The following is a 20,946-nucleotide window of genomic DNA, read 5'->3' as shown; positions in this document are numbered from 1 at the left end:
TTTGAGCAGTAAACGTTGATTTCACTGAACACACAGCCGTGCACACACACGAAAAACATTCCCACTGATAGCGATTTTTCAGAGTGGCAAAGTAAGAGCCATGCTGCTTGGGAACTTCGACTTCGATTTAAGGATATCTACTTGCTGTATTTGGACATGTGATGTCGACAGATTGTGTTTTAATGGTTTTAAAGTTTTAACTCTTTTTGAATCTTAACATCTGTCATTAAATAACTAATGGAGCCCCCCCCCCCCAATTTCCTGCAACTGTGAAAATTTAAATAGATAATGCTGAAATAAACATTGATGTCCATCAATTATTTAAAAAAAAATAGAAATGTGAACACTTCCAGCTCTAATTAGTGCTGGTAGAAAACATCAGAAATGAGGGTAACTATAATAAAATCTCATGCTTCAGAGCTTCGGCCAATTGCCTGCAGGAGTCGGGAAGGAATATGTCTCCCTGATGCACAGTTGGGTACCTGCATTTGGATTTTCTCACCTTTCTCCGAAGCATCAGAGGTTGGCCACAGATGGAGATGGGATACGAGGTGGGGTAGGTCAGCGCTCTGAGGTGGTACAGAAAATCCTTTCTAGATGCCCAAAAGGTGTCTTGCTCACATGCTCAGGGACATACCAAATGGGGGCCTGCAGGGATCAGTTCTGGGTCTGGTTCTGTTAAATATCTTTATCAATGATTTAGATAAAGGCATACAGAGTACACTTATAAAGTTTGTGGACAATACCAAGCTGGGAGGGCTTGCAAGTGCTTTGGAGGATAGGATTAAAATTCAAAATGATCTGGACAAACTGGAGAAATGGTCTGAAGGAAATAGGATGAAATTCAATAAGGACAAATGCAAAGTACTTCATTTAGAAAGGAACAATCAGTTGCACACATACAAAATGGAAAATGACTTCCTAGGAAGGAGTACTGCGGGAAGGGATCTGGGGGTCAGAGTGGACCACAAGCTAAATATGAGTCAACAGTGTAACACTGTTGCAAAAACAGCAAACATCATTCTGGGATGTATTGGCAGGAGTGTTGTAAGCGAGACACGAGAAGTCATTCTTCCACTCTATTCTGCGCTGATTAGGCCTCAATTGGAATATTGTGTCCAGTTCTGGGTGCCACATTTCAGGAAAGATGTGGACAAATTGGAGAAAGTCCAGAGAAGAGCAACACAAATGATTAAAGGTCTAGAAAACATGACCTATGAGGGAAGATTGAAAAAACTGGATTTGGTTTCGTCTGGAGTAGAGAAGTCTGAGAGGGGACATAACAGTTACAAGGAGGAGGGAGGTAAATTGTTCTTGTTAATCTGAGGCTAGGACAAGAAGCAATGGGCTTAAATTGCAACCAGGGAGGTTGAGGTTGGACATTAGGAAAAACTTCCTAACTGTCAGGGTGGTTAAGCACTGGAATAAATTGCCCAGGGAGGTTGTGGAATCTCCATCATTGGGGATTTTTAAGAGCAGGTTAGACAAACACCTGTCAGGGATGGTCAATAATACTTAGTCCTGCCATGAGTGCAGGGGACTGGACTAGATGACCTCTTGAGGTCCCTTCCAGTCCTACGATTCTGAGATTCGATACTGACCAACAGATTTGGGGTTGGGAAGGAATTTCCCCCCCATGTTGCATTGGCAGGGGCCCGGAAGCTTTTTGCCTTCCTCTGCAGGATGGAGTGCGGGTTGCCTGATGGGCTCATCTGGGCATCTCTTACTAATGAGTTCTCTGCCATGGCAGGGGCCTCAGGTGTTGGTGGTAGCTTGGTCTCTCCTGTTGTCTGCCTGTGACACAGCCGGTCATTCTTCTGACAGCTGATCTGCTTTAGTCTAACTGAACTCATTGGACTAAACATAGGGGTAACGGGGTGAAATTTAATGGCTCATGATATAGGAGCTCAGATCAGATGGTCCCTTCCAGTCTTAAATGCTACCAAACTTTATTTGGGAACAGAGCTGAAATTCATAGGCCTGAACTTGACGTGCACTCGCTTCTGCATGCGGAGTTTTGTTTCTCTGACAATAAATACTCTAGGGATGTTTAAAGCATTTCCAAACAATGAGGCGCCGGAAGTACAGCGACTGTAAGCAAAGCCGTACCTGCACAGGAACGAGTGCTTGCTTAACGCTTCGACCCAAGAACCAGTCCCGGTGGAAATGCTAGCCAGGTCACCAGAAACTTTTCCCACTTACACGTGGACAAATGCAAGAGTTCAGCCTGCAGCTGTCTCTGTTCCTGGAGAGTCCTGAACATAAGCACGGCCAGACTGGGTCAGACCAAAGGTCCATCTAGCCCAGTATCCTGTCTGCCGACAGTGGCCAAAGCCTGAGAGGGAATGAACAAAACAGACCGCTGGTTTTCCTTTCCCCAAAGCTAATAGTTCAGTTTCTCTTTACGTGCCAGCAGCCTAGGACCTGGGAATAATCCTGCAGTAACAAACAAATGTGTCCTCTCCCAAAGCAGGGAGAGAATTGGTAAACACGGAAACACACTGTAGACTTCAGACTTCCAAATCTGATACCAAGAATGAGAGGGCAGGTCACTTCTTTGGTTTCCATGTGCTGGGAATGGCTCGCTGACCGCTTCTGGTGTAACGAGTGTCTTATCAATCGCATGTGTTGTGCAGAGCTCCGCACTCTCATGCAGGACAGAGCTTGTTGGCAATAAAACCCCAGAGAATTCTCCCCGCTGGACCTGAATCAAAGGAATCGGAGGATCCTTTGCAAGTATGTGCTGTAATTGCTGGCAGCCAGGCAGCAAACTCTCTCCGCCCTCTCAGATGTCTGCAAACCTGGCATTTAACCTCTGGCCCAAAGGAACAGCCACCTCCCCAGAGATGTCCTCCGTCAATTCCCTCTAGGCCACTTGCGCCCAGCACCCAACCTCGCTCTGTGATTGAGTGCCTCGCGCCCAGCGCACCTGGCTCCTTTCTAGCAGAGAGGAATAGAGAATCCAAGCTTTCAACTTGCATCAAATACTCCGCTCCTTTCCCTGTGTGTGTGGATGGCAGCTTCAACGCTGGCCTAGCATGGCCATACGAGGGGTACGCCGAAACCCGCGGCAGGAGGCGTGAAAGCCTCACAGATGTGCCATTTCATTGCCGGGGAAGGGAGAGAAGCCTTCTCAAACTGCTCTGTGGAAAGGCCTTTCGCCCCAGATGGTTGAAAAGGCCACGTGACCGTCCAGGCATGAGCAGCCCTCTCTTTAGAGTTTCCAAGGAGATTGGGGGTGGGGGGGAAGGCAGAGCAATGCCCCATCATCCTCGCCACAAGGAGGGAAGCTTCTGGAAGGGACCAGTGCTCCTCCGAGCAGCTGGAGGTATGGGAGGAGGTGCAAGCCAGAGCAGGAAAGTGATGGCTAAGGCTGGGAGCTGAGGGGAAGGCTTTCACAGCAGGAACTCCTAGGCAGCTTTTACTGAAGTCGAGCCTGAGTGAAAGGGCAGAGGGGGAGACGCTGCCACCGCAGAGTGCACCGTATAGCAAAGCAGGGCATCCCTGGGTTACAAAACTGGAAAGGGCCCTAGTCCATTACCATGCAGCTGACTAATGGGGAAAGAAGGGTGTGGATCCAGCTGGCATGCTGTCCATGCAATCGCACATTCAGGGTTGAAGGGCCCTGAGCTTACAATATGGTGGTTTTATTTGCCTTCTAATTTTGGTTGTTTTGAGGACGCCTACAGACAACTCAAAATCACGTCTCATTTGCAATACGCAGTTCTCTTCTCAGGGAGTCTTTGCTCCTAGATGAATCTCATTGTGCGGTGGGGGAAGGTGCATGTTCCTTCCTTACTGCTTGTTTATGCTTTAAAATCTGTCTCCATATTTGCTTACTGGAGTAAACGGGTAAATGCTGGCTTCCTGTTACCTTGTACTAGAATGTCTAATGTTAGTGTTTGCAGAAATTTTAACATTGCAGAACTTTTAAACTTCTGATATTCGCTCCTTGCCTTAGCCCAAAATGGTTAGCAGGCTTTTCTAAATCCTGCTGTGCCGCGGATCCAGGCACGCCCAAAGCTGAGCCGTTTGTTTTTAAACGGGGCGTGCACATTTTCACGAGGCTAGTGGCATCATGCCGCCTGCCACTGCCAGCCTTCCCTAGGAGTGGCTTGTACTATTGGGGAACTGTTTGGCATAGGTTCCTCCAGCTTGATGGAGGATTCCTACTTTCTAGGTTAAATTGCAGCCGTCCACTTCGCTTTGTGTTGTTTTGTATCCCGTGTGCTCAGTGAAAGGCGCTGGCTAATCACTCGTGAATCATGCTAGTGGTCTCTAGTAGAGCTGTGCAAATCGGAACTGAGCTCTCCTCGGTGGCTTTTGATGAATCACCATCTTCCAGGAGGACATGGGCCCCGTTGCCGAGTTCCAGCCCAGCCGCCCCAGCTCTCCCACACTTGCTGTGCCTGGTGCTGTCTTTTGCATTGGAACTGTGGTGGCTGTTGCGCCTCCCTCCACCTGCAAACCAGCCCTGCACACAGATCTCTCTCTTCCCACCCCCCCCAAAGAGAACTAGGGCCCCATTCTCCCCAACACGCTCTCCCTGCCTCCATAAACCTGAGTCTGACCCTTCAGGGAAAGTGGGGGCAGCAGCCGGGTAGATCTGCTGTCCCCACCCCTACAAGGTGAGGCAGACCTTGGTGCCGCTCCTGCCCTCCCAAGGAATGTCTGTATGCAGTAGCCCCTGTCCTTTAAAAGACTCCTTCTACCCCAGAGCTTGAGGTAAAGGGCCCCTGGGTCCTGGCCGTCAGGGCCGGCTTTAGGCCGATTCAGCCGAATTTGGCTCCGCGCTAAGAGGGCCCCGCGCCACAGCTCTCCACCCCGCCCCCAGCTCACTTCCCTCTCCTCCCCTCCCCTGCACGCTCCGCCCCCTGCTCCTCCCCCGCCCCTGCTTCCCGCGAATCAGAGGTTCGCGGGAAGTCTGAAAAGAAGCGGGGGGGGGGGTGGGGCAGGCAGCACCTGGTAAGCTGAGTCAGGGGTGTGGGAGGGGGACGTGAGAAGCGCTCCGGGGAGGCGCGGCCCAGTCCGGCCCTGGCCGAGCACCTCCGGCCCCAGCAGCTCCGGCCCCGGTTCTGGCTGAGCGCGCCGGCCCGGCCCGCTTGGCTCGGCTCCGTCCCGGCCCCCGCGGCTCGGCTTGGCTCGGGTCCGGCCCAGGCCCCGCAGCTCAGCTCGGGCCGGGCGGGCCCGGCCCCCGCAATTCAGCTTGGGCCCGGCCTGGCCCGGCCCGGCCCCCGCGGCTTGGCTCAGCTCAGGCTCGGCCCCCCGGCCCGGCTCGGGTCTGGTCCGGCTCGGGTTCGGCTCAGGCCCGGCCCCCCGGCTCAGCTCCAGCCCGGCCCTGGCTGAGCGGCTCCGGGCCAGACCCAAGCCCCACGACCCCGGCTGGAGCGCAGCCCGATTCCTGGGGGCGGGGCTTGCGGCAAGCCACGCCCCCAGGAATCGGGCCCCGCTCTTGCTAAAGCCGGCCCTGCTGGCCGTGGGGGTGCTGCATGGAGGGATGGCCCCACAGCCTGTCCCCCCACTCCGGGGAAGATTCTGACCGGGGTGTGGCTGGAAGGAAGAGCAGGCTTAACTTTCTGACCCCCCGCAGGTGCTAGCGGGAGAGGGCCGGACCGCTCTCCCTCGAACAGCTGGGAGGTGTAGCAGGCAAGCCAGCAAGCTCAGGCAGCGTGTGAGGGGAAGGGAGTGTGAGGAGGGGGCTTCTGAACGAGCGTAGCCTGTCTAATCAAACCAGTCAGACCGACCTGGCTTCAGAGGGTCAACCTGAGTCTGGCTGAGGGCCGATTTCCCAGACTCCAGCTAGCTCCGGGGAAGAGCAGGGCTCTGAGGAGTGTTCACTGGAGCAGCAAGGAGTGTTAAATAGCTCTTCACGACCAGGCCACGTGTTAAAGCTGTTAATACAAAGCCCGGGGTGCCTTTGACCCTGCGTGGCTAATGCCATAACTCCCTGGCTCAGTGTCTGGTGCGTTTAGAAGTTGTACAATGTCTGTTTGACGCAGAATTTTGACCCAGTGCACATCTGGGGCGTGACTTGGTATGGGACAGAAACTCGGACTAAAAGCCACTCTTCTCGGCAAAGTCATAATGGGGCAGCAATAGGAGATGCTGGTCTGCCAACTCCCTGCTTGTATTCCCTTGCATCTGCACATATGTGCAGTAGAAAGGCATAAACTCTCTAGGCCTTCCGTCTCCAGCTGGGGAGTGCTGCTTAGGCCGGAGTAGTTCTGTTTGCTTGCTCCTCTTGGGGACGATTGGGCTAATGATGTAGATGAGGCGTCACTAACTGAATCCTGTTTTCTATTTGCAGAGCCTGAAACCACTCTACCGCACAAGTCATCTGGCCACAATCTACTCCTACACAGCCCTGGCTGGGACATTGATCCCAACAGAAATATCACTCGGTAGGTAAGACCAGCTTGGCACCCAGGGAAAGAGAAGGCTAACGTGTGTGTGTGTGGGGGGGGCTGCCCCAGCAGACAGAGTACTGTACTGGGACTCTGAAGGAGCTTGGTTTTAGCCCCACCTCTGCTGCGTTCTAGCCCTACGTCTTTGACTGGCTTTGTGCCAGTAGGCCGGTCGTCACTGTGCCTCAGTTTCCCTGCCATTAAAGTGGGGATGGGGCCTCACTGGTAACTTGCCTGGCGCTGTACGGATGGAAAGGGCCACACAAAAGCAAGACGTTAACTCTGATTTGTGGGACGGTCTCTCATAAAGGCTTCCGTGCTGCCTCGTGCTCATGCCAAGTGCTGTCTGCTGTCCTCAAGCACTCCGCCAGATCGGCTTAGACGGCCAGCTCTGCTCTGACTCCGGTTAGCAGAGCCTTCCATCTGTGTCTTCGCTGCCTCGGCTGGCGGCTGGGGTTTGGGTATAAAGCAGGATCACGAATGTGCATTACCTATCCTGAGCCTTAATGGGGCTCTCTCACCTCGTACTGTGAGGTCAGCACTGTACCTTTGCCCGCAGATGACCTCTCCTGGCAAAAATGCCAGTTCTCTCTCTAAAATCCTTGTGCAAACCCTGAGGCGCCGTCAAGCATTAGTTTACCCCACTGTCAAACGCGTCCTTTGGGCAGTGCAGACACAGCTTCAAACACTGAACGTTTGATCGTTCAAGCAGATGCATGGCCAAGCCCAAACTGTGTCCTCATCCAGTGTGCTCTCCATGCTCCCTCACTTGGAGGTCCAAGGAGCTTGTGTTTCAAGGGCAGTGGTCAGTCCCAGGCACGCTGTAAAACTCGCCAACCGGTGGCTTGCTTTTTCTGTCTCTGGCCTTTTATCTGGCTAAGTCTGAAGTGTCCGGAAAAATAGCGTACCCCTTCTTTGTGTTGGGGTTTGTCTGGTGCCTGCGGGATACCTCTTCTTTCATATCCCCTGAGGCAAAATGCATCAGAACCGCGGGTGAGGGGGTGAGGTCCAGGGGACTCTGTCCGGCTGGTGACTGCTTGGAAGGGAGCCCACTGTATTCTATAATTCCACAGCACCGGTAGGACGAACTCTAGTGTCACGGGCAACTCCTATTCTGTTTAGATAGTGTAGCTGAGAATGCAAGGCAAGTGCTGATGACCCAGACCCGGAGAGCAGCAGGCATTCTGCTGACCAAATGCAAAGAGGGCACAGCGGTCTTCCCCATCCCTCTGCCTTCAAAGCAAATATACCAGTGACTTCTAGCTCACTAAACGTGGGCTGAATTATACCCAGATGAGAGCCTTGCAAAGCCACACCCATCCAAAGGGCCGGTTCCTGCAGAGTTCGTGGGGCTGTGGTTTGGTAGAGCAGGTAAAAATAGCGTCAAATGACTTCTAAAACCTTCTAAAACAAGCTTGGTGCAACCTGAATGGAATTTGCAGGGACATTGTCAGCTTGCAATCAAGATAGAGATTTTAACTTGACAAGGAAGCTCAGAGGTGGGTGTAGCACTTAATGCTTAACTTTCAAAAGCGGTCTTTGTTGATGGACCCTAATTGCTTCAGATGTAGTTTTTTATAGGTGCCATCCTGAGCATTAAAGCTGTACAAACAATCAAGACTTCAGCAGAGGTTTTATTCAACACTATTGTTACAAGACCAAGTATTTGCAGCTTAATTCTTTGGTTCAATTTTCCCTCCCATTCCCTTCTCGAGTACCTAAACACTCCCTTCGACTCCTGACACATTCCCGCTTGTCAGCACCTGTATAAAGAACAACCTGTTTGTTTCTCAATTTTCATGTAGTTTTCTTCCTCCCCTGTTGTCATAAGACCCACAGAAATGACTGTTTGTCCTAAAGCGTGAGTGACACTGCGTATATCCAGTATTGCATACGCACAAAGTAAACTGACTCAGCTGAGCAGCTGTCACTTACATGCCACCCCTAAGATCACTGTAACAATAGTAGCTAGAACATTTTCGTTCAGACTTAAGTTGTCAACATTATTTTGGAATCCTAACGTGGTTGAATTACAAACCTCTCAAAGGGCTTTGTAAGGAAAACCTTAACAAAACCTTACAGTAGCAGAGCTGTACAAATAAAAGGATTCGGGGAATGAGAAGGAAAGGTTGGTAATTCAATGTCGGAAGTCTCCTTAACCTGCAGTAATTTACAAGAAAACTTCTGTATATGCAGAATAAAACCTGAAGCTTTTTCAAGCAATAAATCTGCACCATATTCGAGTTTCTGGCATTCTCACTTCTGGGAGTACTCTGGGTTTGCTCCCTCAAGTTCAAGATTCACTTTCTGCTGAAGCCCCTGTTCTTTAAGGAGTACAGTGTGGCAAGTCAAACGTACGGCTTTCCTGCTGGCTGTGCTCGCCAGCTGAATGACCTTGTTGTGATGTTTATAGAATTTCAGCTATGTGTGTAATCAGCACATCCAGGAATCTATTAAATTTATGCTTCAAATCAACTGGAGGCAAACATCTATTAGCCACAGCAAACACCTTGGGTTTACCCTGGGAAACAACTCCCGATCTCTGGGAAAGCTCAAGTAAAAGTTCAATAACCAAATGAAATCGCGGTCTGACGTGTACAGACTAGACAGCCAGAGAGCCGTGGATGAGTGCGTTTCACACAGTTTACATGCATTGAACTGGATATTGACAAGCCCTCCGTCTTTGCTGCCTGTTTGGCTTTGATATTAAAGTTTGCTGAAGTTTGGATGACATCTTGCCATAGAATTTGCCCCGTCCCTGTGCTGTACTTTCCCCCTATTTCCTATAGTCCAATTACTGACCTCACTGAGTGCTGCCGTGGATGTAAGTGGCAGCAGGATAACGCTTCTAGTCCTGCCATAGCTAAGGGACTGTCAGCCGGTCTGTGACTGCAATATTATTCGGGTTTTTTATAAATGAGTGTAAATAAAATTCCATCTTCAACTTCCATCTGCTGAAAGCCAGTAAGTTAACAAGTTGCCCCCCTGCAAAGTATGTTGCAATACGGCAGTGGTGACTAGCTCCCATCTGCTTTGCTTTCCCATCAGTCTGCCTCTGCCCAACCTTTCCTGCTTTGTTACACTCTGTGGTTTGGAGGCAATAAATAGTTTAACAAGGTAAAACTTCATATCTACAACCCCAGGCAAACACACATTCCAAACTTTAGAATCCCAATGAGCCATGGTTTGGAACAACTCTGGGCAACAAATGCAGCTTGCAGATCAGAGTGCGTGCGTAGGCTTGTCGGGTCAAATGGCGCTAAAGCGGAGCATGATATTCCTTGTGCCAGCCCACAAAATGTAGATTGAACTCCCTTCCCCTCCCCCGGCCCATGGGGCTGTTCCACTAAGTGGGGAAGAAATTGTTCTGATTGGATCTCTCCAGTTGATCCCATTCAAAGCTGCCTTGTCACGTCCCCAAGCCCTCGTGAACGTGGGGCCTGTGTTACAGCCTAGTGTGTCCGGCTGGGGCAGGATTAAGGCAGGCAGAGGTACTGCCAAGTTGTGCCTAGGCATTGCCCTGAGGCAGTGACAAACCACAGAACCTTGGCTCTCGTCAAATAAAATCTGTCCCGGCTCTAAACCTTGTAAATATTTAACCAGCGTAACGGAGCCGCACAGCCTGCCAGCAGGTCTGACACATGACCCTACCCCAGTACCTCAGCGAGGTGTGGGTGCTGACCCCTCCTGCCAGCACCGCTCAGCAGAGCGGACCCTGGTGTGTTGGGTGCCCTCCCTGCTCTCACCCCCTCGTGACTCCCCTGTTGGTGGCAGCAGCCCCCCGCCACCAGCGTGAAGGCAGAGTTCTCCCTTCTCCAGGTCAGACGCCAGCCCTACTGAAGGCTAGCTATAGTGGCCTGTGGGGAAAGAGAATTTGGCTTGCCACAAAGAGTGGTGGTGCGTGGGCCCTGACGTTTCCACTCCAAGGAGGGGATGGGGCAGAGCAAAGGGGGCCCTGTGGGTATGTCTACAGTGCAAGTAAGCACCCCTGGGTGGCCTGGGTCAGCTGACGCAGGCTCATGGGGCTCTTTCATTGCCCCATAGCCCAAGCCGGGCCGGCCGCAGGTATTTAATTGCAATATAGGCACAGCCTATGCGTGCTATGCCTAGAACTCCCATTGCTGGCCCCATCCTTGTGTGTTCCTCCAAAAATGCCTTTGTGCAGGGGTCAGCTGCAGCCCACGGAGAGGCACTGCTCAGCTCTGTGCGTCTGAAGTGCACCCAGGGCAGAGGAACTGTTATTAGTCTGAACAAAATAACACTCAGTGTCCATACGCTCTTATGTTAAGCATGGTATAGAGCCCCTCAATGTGCTCGCCCCTGTCCCATGCCTGGCAGAACCCTGCCGCCAGGAGGCTTGTGTCAGTGGAAATCAGCCCCTGGCTCCTCCGTTCCTCCCCTCAGGATGCTGACGGCTAAAGACAACTGGTGGTTTTCGAACCGGTTTTACAAATTAGAAATGGCCTGGTTTTGGAAGCAGTTTTTGTTTGTGCCAGTTTGGGTTTTTGTGAAAGAATTTGGGGCCTTTTCTGGAAACGTCTTTCCAAATATTTTTGAATCTTTTGTTTTGCTGCCAAAAACCGGGTTTTGGTAAATGAAAATTTTTGATAGCAATTTAATTGTTTAGATAAACGTGGAAGAAAATAATATTTTGAAATTGCATTGGGGACAGGGGAGGAACCATCGGTGGTTCTAGTTTTGGGTGGTTTGAGATTTTTCACACAACTAGCTTTTCGTTTTTCAAGCAGCTCTGACTACAGAACACACCTGTGACAGACACTTCAATGAAACACGAAGAGCAGTTGCGGTGTGGGCTGCCGCTTGTAAAACGAACACCCAGATGGATAAATATTAACAAGGCTGGCAGGCCTGGGCATCCCTTTCCATCTGTGCTCAACAGCTGTTTATTTTGCCGCCTAGAGAAATTCAACTACCAGACCTACCGGGTTGATAAGTGTTTGGAAGAATCACCCTTGCCTTTATCTGCGTGCAGAGTCTTTTGTAGCATAACTGCACGTGAACCAAACTTTTTTGTTTCATGAACTCTCCTCTTTCCCGGCAGGCACTTACTAAGTTTGTGAGATGGCCAGCACCACGCAGATCTCCAAAGATGAGCTGGAAGAACTGAGAGAGGCCTTTGCCAAAGTTGGTAAGTCGCTTTTCCTGCTTTTAGTGTAAGAAGTAGCTCATAGAGGTGAGATCCTACCACCTCGCTCGTGTCTGCACACTCAGAGCCACCAACGCAGACCGACGGGTTCGTTCTCTCTCTGTCAGCAGCAACACCAGGGAAGTGATAGGTGGGCTATTGGTGCCATTGTAGTGCCTTGCACTTGTGCCTTCTCGTGTGAACCGTTTAACAGCACCCCCCATGGTGTCGTGGGCAAGCCGGTGGAATACATGCAATGCCTGTTCCTTGGGCAGTCCTGTCTTAGCCAGCAGGTGCAATCTGCTCTGATCCCTTTTTGGCCAGGTTCTTCGTTATCTCCTGACCCCAGTGGAGGTGGAATTCTCAAAACAAACAAACATTATTTTAGGCATGTGGCTTGGGTGATGTCTTAGCATTTGTAGGCCTGCCACGTGCTGTAACCAACTTCGGAGAAAAACCCTCGAGCACAGCACTGAACCTTCCGGACTGGCTAAAACGTGGGGACATAACAAAACTGGCAAGAGGTCTCCCTTGTAGCCACCGGGGGGCAGTTCCATCTGGGATCCTTCAACACCTGCCAGGAGGCTTTGCCATCCGAGCAGGGTCCAGCCTGATCTGCCTGTTCCAGGAGAAGTGGCCCTGCACAACTGCGTCTCCTGATGGGAAGTGTTCCTGTGAGCGTGCTTCCAGTCTGGCGTCTTTGCTCCTTCTCCCTGGCTCACTCTCGCTCCATCCTTGCTAGAAGTTGGGCACGACCTGTCCTATGGGGACAAGTGAGGCATTGAGTGAGACGTGACATTTTAGAAAGCAGGTTCTCGTGATCTTTGGGATTAGAGCTGGCAGGAAAGCTGCAGCTCTGAGGGTCTGGTCACAGCCCTTAGAGCATGAATCAGCTGAGTGGGGACACCAAACTTGTGGCGATGGGAAGACATTCATTGGTTAGAAAGGTACTGTCATATTGTGACTCTGGTGTATGTACACTGCTGCCCGCTCTTGGATGGATTTAGGCCTGCTAATGCTACTCTGAAACCTTTCTTAGGGGCCAGGTTAGTCTACGGAGATCTAGTGCTAAGTGTCAATGAATTGCAAAGGTGAGCAGGTCTGAGTCCATCTATTAACTTTACCTTTTTAATGGCGTTTCCTTGGGAAGTAAGCAGCATTCAGTCCATGAGGAAGTCCCAGTTTTACACATACTTCAGACTTATTTCAAAGTAGGCAGGGATCCAATTCTTCTCCTTCTATGAAGACCGGCCTAGCGTTTCACTTCCAGTCGTGTTCCTATAAGCTTTCTCTGTTTCGCTCATGTTTAAGATCAGTCAGTATGAAATCTCTCTGCTGTATGAACATGGTGAGACTATGGTCTAAGGCGTTTTATTGACTGATGGAGCATTCATTTAAAGCAAAATGATTTAAATAACTGATTTTAAACTTTTTTTTCGCATTTGTACTTCTTAGCTATTTTCCTAGAGAGAGGGTTTAATGGTTACCACCTGAGAATCAACACGTTGGTTTGCAACTACATAGAATTTTTACACTGAATTTGGAATTCTTTTGCTAACCGGAAGGATAACTATATCTATACACAGTTAGCTAGCTAATTATAGAACTTAACATATTATTCAGATGGTTAACTTTTATGTTTTTGTGTTAGAAAATGGAGAATGATGCATTACTTTTGCAAGATCAATTTTTTTTTTTATGCATGATCTGTTCAGATGGCACTTGGACGAAATTGGAATTCAATTAAAAATGCACAAAACCAAAATTTTATTAAAACAAAACTACCTTAAATGTGCAGGATCTGTAAGAAACAAGTAAGGTTTTCAAAAAATGCATTTGAATTTAAAACTGATTTACTTAAACAATGAATTTAATTAATTGAACTGACGGTTTCTGGTTGTGTCCTTTGTGTTTTTTGGATTTGTCTGTCTCATCTGCTCACACCTCATTTTTCCTCTTCCAGTCTCTGAATAAAACAAGTTTTCTTGCTTTTTTCAACCCCCAATTGATTCCTCTGCTTTAAATGAAGCAGTCACTGAATTGAGCTAGTTCAATAAACTGAAGTGAAGAAAATACTTTCTCTCTGAACCTGCAGAAGAGACTGCAGCTGTCAAAATCTGGCTAAGCTCTTCAGCCGTCTTTGGTTGGAGTCCTTAGTCAGTGACGTCCACCAGTCTAGGGCTTTGACTTTGGCAGCCACATGTCCTGCTCAATATTTTTATTTCATTGAAATGATTGTAATAATTATAGTTTAGTTTAGGCCTTAACATAGGTTGCCATAGTTCCAAATTTCATTTGAAATGTTTTAAAAAGTAAAATGTATTTTAATTGTAAATAAAAAATATTTTTTTGGCTTTTAAAAAAATACTGACTTTTACCCCACCCCATTCACTGATTATTTCTATAAAAACGAGCTGTGGGGGCAGGGAAATTGAAGAGAACAAAACCAAAGTCTTTCAGGTACGTGATGCAGAGATCTCTTCTGTTTTAATTCGTCACGTATTGTGTGCCGTTAGTCAGTTTTACTCTGACCTTCCAGGAGGCAGAGGCTTGAACAAACTCAAAATTTAGACATACGCTAAAGACAGAGAGCCAGGCAACAAGGAGCATTACGTACATAATGGCTTTTGTTGTGAGCTCGCTGCTCTTTGATCCCTTCCGAAACTTTTCAGTTCTGGTCTGCAGAAATTAAAATGGCTATTTTGGCCTATGCATTTGTGCATTTCCCCATCTGGTTCTTTTAGCCCTACCTCCAGATATGCTCCAGGTAGGTAGGGCAAAGAGACTAACTTGCTGAGCTGAATTTCCAAGGGCAGCCAAAGACTGAAGGATCCAAGTCAAAAACGATTTTACTCTGGGAGATTCCAGGTCACTGATAATTCTGGAGATAGTCTCTCTTTAGGTAAAAAGTGACGTATAAACCTTTTGAAACATCATCGCTGTCTTCAGGCAGTTGCAACAAGGGTGACTTAGGAGCTTGTCCTTCAGTATCAGGGGGTAGCCGTGTCAGTCTGTATCCACAAAAACAGCAAGGAGTCCGGTGGCACCTTAAAGACTAACAGATTTATTTGGGCATAAGCTTTCGTGGGTAAACAACCTCACTCCATGCATCTGTAGAAGTGTTTTTTTACCCACGAAAGCTCATGCCCAAATAAATCTGTTAGTCTTTAAGGTGCCACTGGACTCCTTGTTGTCCCTCAGTAGATTTCTTTGATTCCTTCTTCTCTCTTCTAACCATCTTGTCTGCATAACAACTGGGCAGTCTTGTTTAACAATGGAAAAGCCTGAAGCCATCTGAAATGTTTTGACTGTCATGGGGTTTTTTTTTTGCCTCAGGATTTATGACTTGTTTTCTGGGAATCTTTCTTCGGTTTCTTTAACAAGTGTGAAAGTATGTAACTCTGTTTCCAAAGAAATCGTCTTCTCACTATGGCGAGTCCAGCTACGATCCTTGGACAATTGAGCTCCTGGGGTTTTTAGACTCTGTGCGTGTGCGCGCGCGCAGGCCGGGCAGGAATTCCATGGAGTGATTAATAAGTAAGTCACACCGGGGTTTTGATACTTGACTTTATTAGCATCCTACCAATGAAGTGAAACTACATTCTGTCAGAACCACTTTGATTACAGCATCTAGCAAATCGCTGTTCCATTTCAGTGGACTTCCATTTATAGTGCTGGTGAGACTAGCCGGGGATGGGCTCACCTGAGCTGAGGTGGGTTTTTGGTAGCCTCTTGTTCTTAAGAGCTCCTGGGTGCAGTATTGAACAAACATAACATCTGGCACTCTTCGCTTTTCCAACCTCTCTCTCTCGCTGCATTGGTAACTCGCAGCAGCTTCTTATGTGCGAGGCTGCGAACGCTGTGCATGTTTCCATGTGTGGCTATCTTAACTTCCCAAACCAGCAGCTGTCAGTGCTCCTTTCCAAGGCAGAAGGAGCACTGGTGGTCACCTTGTTCTCTGTCACTGTTTGTTTGTCTTAAGCCTGGTCTACTCTTGAAAATTAGGTCAGCATCATTACATCGCTCCGGGGTGTGCAAAATCCAAACCCGTAGCAGCCTAGTGGAGCTGACCTAAGTCCCGGTGTAGATAGCAGTAGGCTGAGGGAAGAATTCTTCCATCGATGACCTACGCCAGCGGGCGAATCTCTCCTGTCAGCATAGGTAGTGTCTACACCGAGGTGCTACGCCGGCGCAGCCGTGCTGCTGTCGCGTTTTAAGTGTAGCCAATCCCTTAGCTTCAGTTCTGCTGGAGTGTGTCCGAGATCTCTCCTTGCCATAAAGAAATCCAGGAAGGAGATCACCTGTGAAAGGTTCTCTAAGAACTGGGCAGGTGGTAGTAATCTGGTTGCTCTGGTTAACTGGCTTCATCCAGAATTAAAAGGACTCGCGCCCTGGCCAGTTTCACTGTGCAGAACTGTTCCTGCCATCTCCTTTCTCTTCAGCATCTGAGGGATGCATGCATGCCGTCTGCAAAGCCAGCGTGGAGGGTGTGCTCCACCTCAGACTCTGCCGCACAACGGAGGGGAGAGGAGATGCCTTCCAGAAGCTGCACAGCAGGCAGAGGAGAGCTGGGGTTTGTTTGGAATGTGAAAACAAAATGGAGGTCGCTGCCGTGTGGACAAGCCCTACAAAAACAGGGGCTGTCGTTGGGGGTGGGGTGGGAGGATGGAAGTGAATGGCAGCTTTGAAAGGGACCAGTGGCTGAAAGTGCAACCTTTAAAATGGCCCCTGATTGGTGTGCTTGTAATGCAATAGCTTATGGAAATAACTCGACTTGGGCTGCTGAAAGGTGGTGCCCTGACTGGCTGCGTCCAAATTTTGAGTGATGCACAGCGCTTGGGGCTTGCTCCAAATCTCAAATAAGGGCAGTCTCATCGTAATGTCGGGTTCTTTATCGGTCTGTAGCATTCTTCCCCCCCCCCCCCCCCCCCCAACGACCTAGAACAAAATCTGTTCAACTTCTTTTCTCCTGATTTCGTGTACTTCTATACCGGTGATGGCCTCCGGCTTGGAAACACCAAGGATTTAACATTTGTCATTTACTTCAGAGCAAGCAAAAAGTGTTGGCAAGGCAATAAAAAATGCTCCAGAAAGTTAACTTAAAGCAAATAAAGAGAGGATTTGTGATCCTGAAGGAGTTTGTCACGCCAAGAGCACATGTCCTTAAAAGGAAATGTGTGGGTTACTTTCCCCTCTTGCATCCTGTTATTTAAGCTATTTTAAGTTTTTGTCTGGAGGAAGCTGAGCCAGAACTGAAGTGGCTTTGATTTTTTTGCTTGTGGTTTTGTTGCGCCACCTGCATATGGGCAGAGCCTGATGCCATATATCATTGCAGTGACCTTTTAGTGGGTCCAGCATGCTGGCGTGGGTACGTCCTTCAGGAGAAATAGGAAACTTCGGATGAGCTGTAGTTTCCTTTCCATCAAAGTGTAATGATCACAGTCTGTAGTTTGCCTGTTAGAACGATTTCATATTTGCTTCCTTGGAGTCTTGGCTCTTCTGGTGGCCAAGTGTTGGTTCTGGAACAGGCTTTCTCGCTTGGGACCTTCAGCCAGTGAATAACTTTTTTTTTTTTTTTTTTAAACTACTTCACTCCACTAATAATGAGCTGATGTCAAGACAACCTCCTATCTTAAGTCTGGCCAAATAGTAGAGAATACGGCAGATAGCATGCAGTGCGTTTGTGGAGATGGTGTACGGTGGCCTACTAGAACTTGCCAGCACACAATAAGGACCCTTGTAAACAAGTCTTGAATCCTATGTGCTGTTGTAATCTTGAAAATCTCTGATGCACTAGTTCTGGCACTGTGCGGAGTAAGCCTCTGGAAGAGTAAATGTCCCTTGGTTCAGGGGCTAGAGCTCTTTGTCTTTTTATGGGAGTTACTTTCATTGGGTCACCACAAGGACCTGCTGATATCTGAAGGGAAAAGGTTATGTCTCCAGACCATATAAATTAAGGCTGTGTATCTGTGTGCGCGCTCTCTCTCTCCCATATTAAGGTTGCTAGACTGTATAGCCCAGGGGTGGGCAAACTTTTTGGCCCGAGGGTCACATTGGGGTTGCAAAACTGGATGGAGAGCCAGGTAGGGAAGGCTCTGCCTCCCCAAACAGCCTGGCCTCCGCCCCCTCCCACTTCCCGCCCCCTGACTGCCCCCTCCAGAACCCCCAACCCATCCAGCCCCCCCTTCTTCTTGTCCCCCTAACTGCCCCCTCCCGGGACTTCCCGCCCTTAACCGCCCCCCTGGGACCCCATCCCCTATCCAACCCCCTTGCTCCCAGTCCCCTGACTGCCCCGACCCCGACCCCACCCACAACCCCACCCCCTGACAGGCCCCCTGGGGCCCCACGCCTATCCAACCCCCCCCTGTTCCTCGTCCCTGCCGCCCCCGAACCTCCGCTCCATTCAACTGCCCCCTGTCCCCTGACTGCCCCCCAGGGCCCCTGCCCTTTATACAACTCCCTGCCCTGGCCCACTTACCACGCTGAGCAGAGCAGGATGTCTGGCTGCCGCGTCGGCCGGAGCCAGACACGCTGCAGCTCTGCTCGGCTGGAGCCCAGAGTGCTGTGGGGGAGGGGGGACAGCAGGGGAGGGGCCGGGGGGTGATCCTCCCGGGCCAGGAGCTCGGGGGCCGGGCAGGACGGTCCTGCGGGCCGTAGTTTGCCCACCCCTGGTATAGCCAATACTAATATGCATCTCCATTCTGCTTATCCGTTCCCCTTCTCAAACTCTCTTCTGCCCATATCTCCACTCTCGCTTTTCTCCAGAACAGGCGTTCTGTATACCGTTGGATTGCTTGAATCACGTTGTAACTAAATGTGAAACTTCACCTAGTACACAGGAGCTTACAATTCGCTCTGAGCAATGGTGACCATGCCGATAAGGTAATAGGCCCCTTCCATGACAAGGTAAATCGTAGACTTGTTGCTTTCTATCACAAAGATGGTCTGTGGCTTTGCCCTGCCCAGTAAAGACGTAGTAACTTTCTAGAACTGATCTTTAAGGTGTTTAAGGTCCAGTCTGCAGGATTACTCTCAACAGTTTTTCTAAGTGCTTGGGTGCTTCTCAGTTATTCAGACGGATGCTATCCGGACATTCCTGGGTTCTGCTCTGACTGCATTAAAACGGTTTAAATTCTGGGGCAGCGTATCCATCAGACTTTAAAAACCTAAATCCATTGCTGTGTTGCCAAGGAGTTAAGGCTGAAAATGCAAGTCTCTGTGTATTGTAAACCCTGTGCTGTGCGGCCTGGTGGCTTGCAGCTGGGGCAAGAAGAACTATTTAAGTTGTAAATCCCAATTGGAAAGCAGCTGGGACACTGATCTCCTTATAAAACAAGGCACAATGGCCCCACCCTAATGCAGAGTGTTAAAATATAAGGGGTTTTTGTGGTGTTTTTCCCCCAGGTTTTTGATCAGAGCAGTAACTCTTGCAAGCAGGTGATCCTGGCGTATCATTGTAACTACAACCAAACTCAACCGAGCTGGGAAAAGATTTAAATAACGTTAACGTAAGCTAGAAAGGGACGGTGGGGCTCGTTTACATGGTGCGTTAGCCCACATGAGTGGGGTGCAAATTCTAGTCCACCCCAAATGTGATGTGCACTAACCGGCCCGCGTGGACCCTGCTGGTGTGCACTACAAGTTGCCTGGTGTGCGTTAATGGGTACTGTTTGACATGGGACTTGTTAGTGCGCACCAGTAGGGTCCACACATGCCAGTTAGTGCACAACATGCTGATGCCACCTAGAGTTTATGCTCCCCTCGCGCGGACCCAGGTGCTGCCTGGACACGCCCGCAGTGTTATCGGCGTTATGGTGGTATACGTGTTACGCTCCGTGGTTGTGTGTTACTAGTCAGTGTGTAAAAGGGCTGAGGATGTGAGACAAGGGGTAAAACTTCGAAAATGGCCCAAATCCTATTTTCGCAAGTGACCGAGGGACTTAGGCTCCTCAGTCCTTCTCTCCCCCGCCCCCAGAGAAAGGCTCTGGTCAGGGGTGGGGGGGGGAGAGAAGGACTGACTCCCTCTGTTAGAGCCTTTCCCCTCCGCAGTGAAAGGCTACAGCAGCCTTTCCCCACAGCCTGCCTTCTGCCAGAGCCTTTCCCCGGCAGGTGTAACTACGCACGGCTGTGCGGACGCAGCATGTAGCTACGTGTACGCTACACGCTGCCGCCGGTGGTGTGTGGTAGTGTGGATGGAGCCCGAGCGAGTCTATACAGCAATTAAACACCCACGTCTGTATCCGCTGACTCACGTTCGTGGAGCTCAGGCGGTTGGGGCTGTTTAATTGCGGTGTCGACATTTGGGCCCGGGCTCTGGGGCCCTTCCCCCTCGTGGGGTCTCAGAGCTTGGATTCCAGCCCGAGCCCAAACGGCTACGCTGCAGTTTTACTGCCCCTGAGCCGGAGTCAGCTGAGACAGGCCAGCCGTGGGTATGTGATTGTAGTGTCTAAGTGTCTAGCGGTGGTCTGTCTGCTTGCAGGCGAAGGAGGAATTCTTGGTCAATTCATCATCCATTTTTTCCATAAGTGTTCTGAGAACCTGATTAAGAGCATGTGCCATTGGGTTCCTTTGAAATGACCAGCCATCCAGGATATGGTTGGTGATATAAATAATTTTTTTCCAATAAACAAATATTTGATTATTTTGGAGTAATTTTTGATCTGTAAGAAATCCCAGAGTAAATGATTATCAGAAGCATGAGAAATTTGGTTTAGTGATTAGCTTAAATTGTGATTATAATCAGCTGAAATGTCTCTGTTAAGGGACTAGCTTAAAGTAGCATTGTACGTCTGTGATCTTTGCCTTTGGGATAGAGTTGGTGAGCTTTAGAATGAATCGTTTGCCAAGAGATGGTGAACCAGGCATGACAACTGAAGTTCTGTATTATCTGTCTGCATCAAGTCGGCCTTTTGGTTTTCTTATAAGGCTGTCCCATCATTCTGAAATAAAAGAAGCTTCCATCTCTCTCGCTCTCTCCCCCTCCCCCTCCCCCTCTGTGCCTTTCACTGGAGAGCGAGCTGTCATTTAGTGAAAATGTCTTCCGTAATAAAGCACTTATGAGGGCCCAGCTTTCCCGTCTGTTTTTAAAGGTAACTCTAATTTCATCTGAAAGCACCTGAAAGGCTGTGGAAAGCACTTTGCATAGACTGGATGGAATTTCAAATGAGCAAACCAGGGCTTTAGAAACAAACTAGCTAAAATTGCAAGTCCCTCTTGTGGCCAGTCCTTACTTACGGTATCTCCTCTAATTCTGGAAGTGGTGGTTTCTCTTCTGTTCTGCAAGAAATACAGGGGGAAACGTTGTGAACCCGCAGCTGGTGACATTCCTGGAGTGGTCTGTACCTTTAGGGGAGAGGAGAATTTGCTGGACCTCTGACATAGGCCTGAACTCCAAAT

General features: G+C 49.4%; 1 protein-coding gene across 25 annotated transcripts in view; it reads left to right on the top strand.

Annotated features, from left to right (window-relative positions):
• PLS3 (plastin 3) overlaps positions 1-20,946 on the top strand; it is an 81,659-nt gene that overhangs the window by 36,888 nt on the left and 23,825 nt on the right. For 19 of the 25 annotated variants that reach the window (XM_042851203.2, XM_065556796.1, XM_065556792.1 and 16 more), the window contains exons 2-3: positions 6,308-6,401; positions 11,467-11,553. In XM_042851203.2, the coding sequence (XP_042707137.2) occupies positions 11,487-11,553 (67 nt within the window). In that variant the 5' untranslated portion in view covers positions 6,308-6,401; positions 11,467-11,486. The remainder of the gene's footprint in view (positions 1-6,307; positions 6,402-11,466; positions 11,554-20,946) is intronic. The other 6 variants (XM_042851199.2, XM_042851198.2, XM_065556806.1 and 3 more) reach the window with 1 other exon arrangement.

This window comes from Chrysemys picta, chromosome 9 (genome assembly GCF_011386835.1).
Source record: "Chrysemys picta bellii isolate R12L10 chromosome 9, ASM1138683v2, whole genome shotgun sequence".
Lineage (NCBI taxonomy): Eukaryota > Metazoa > Chordata > Testudines > Emydidae > Chrysemys > Chrysemys picta.
This window is presented reverse-complemented; position numbering and strand designations above follow the sequence as displayed.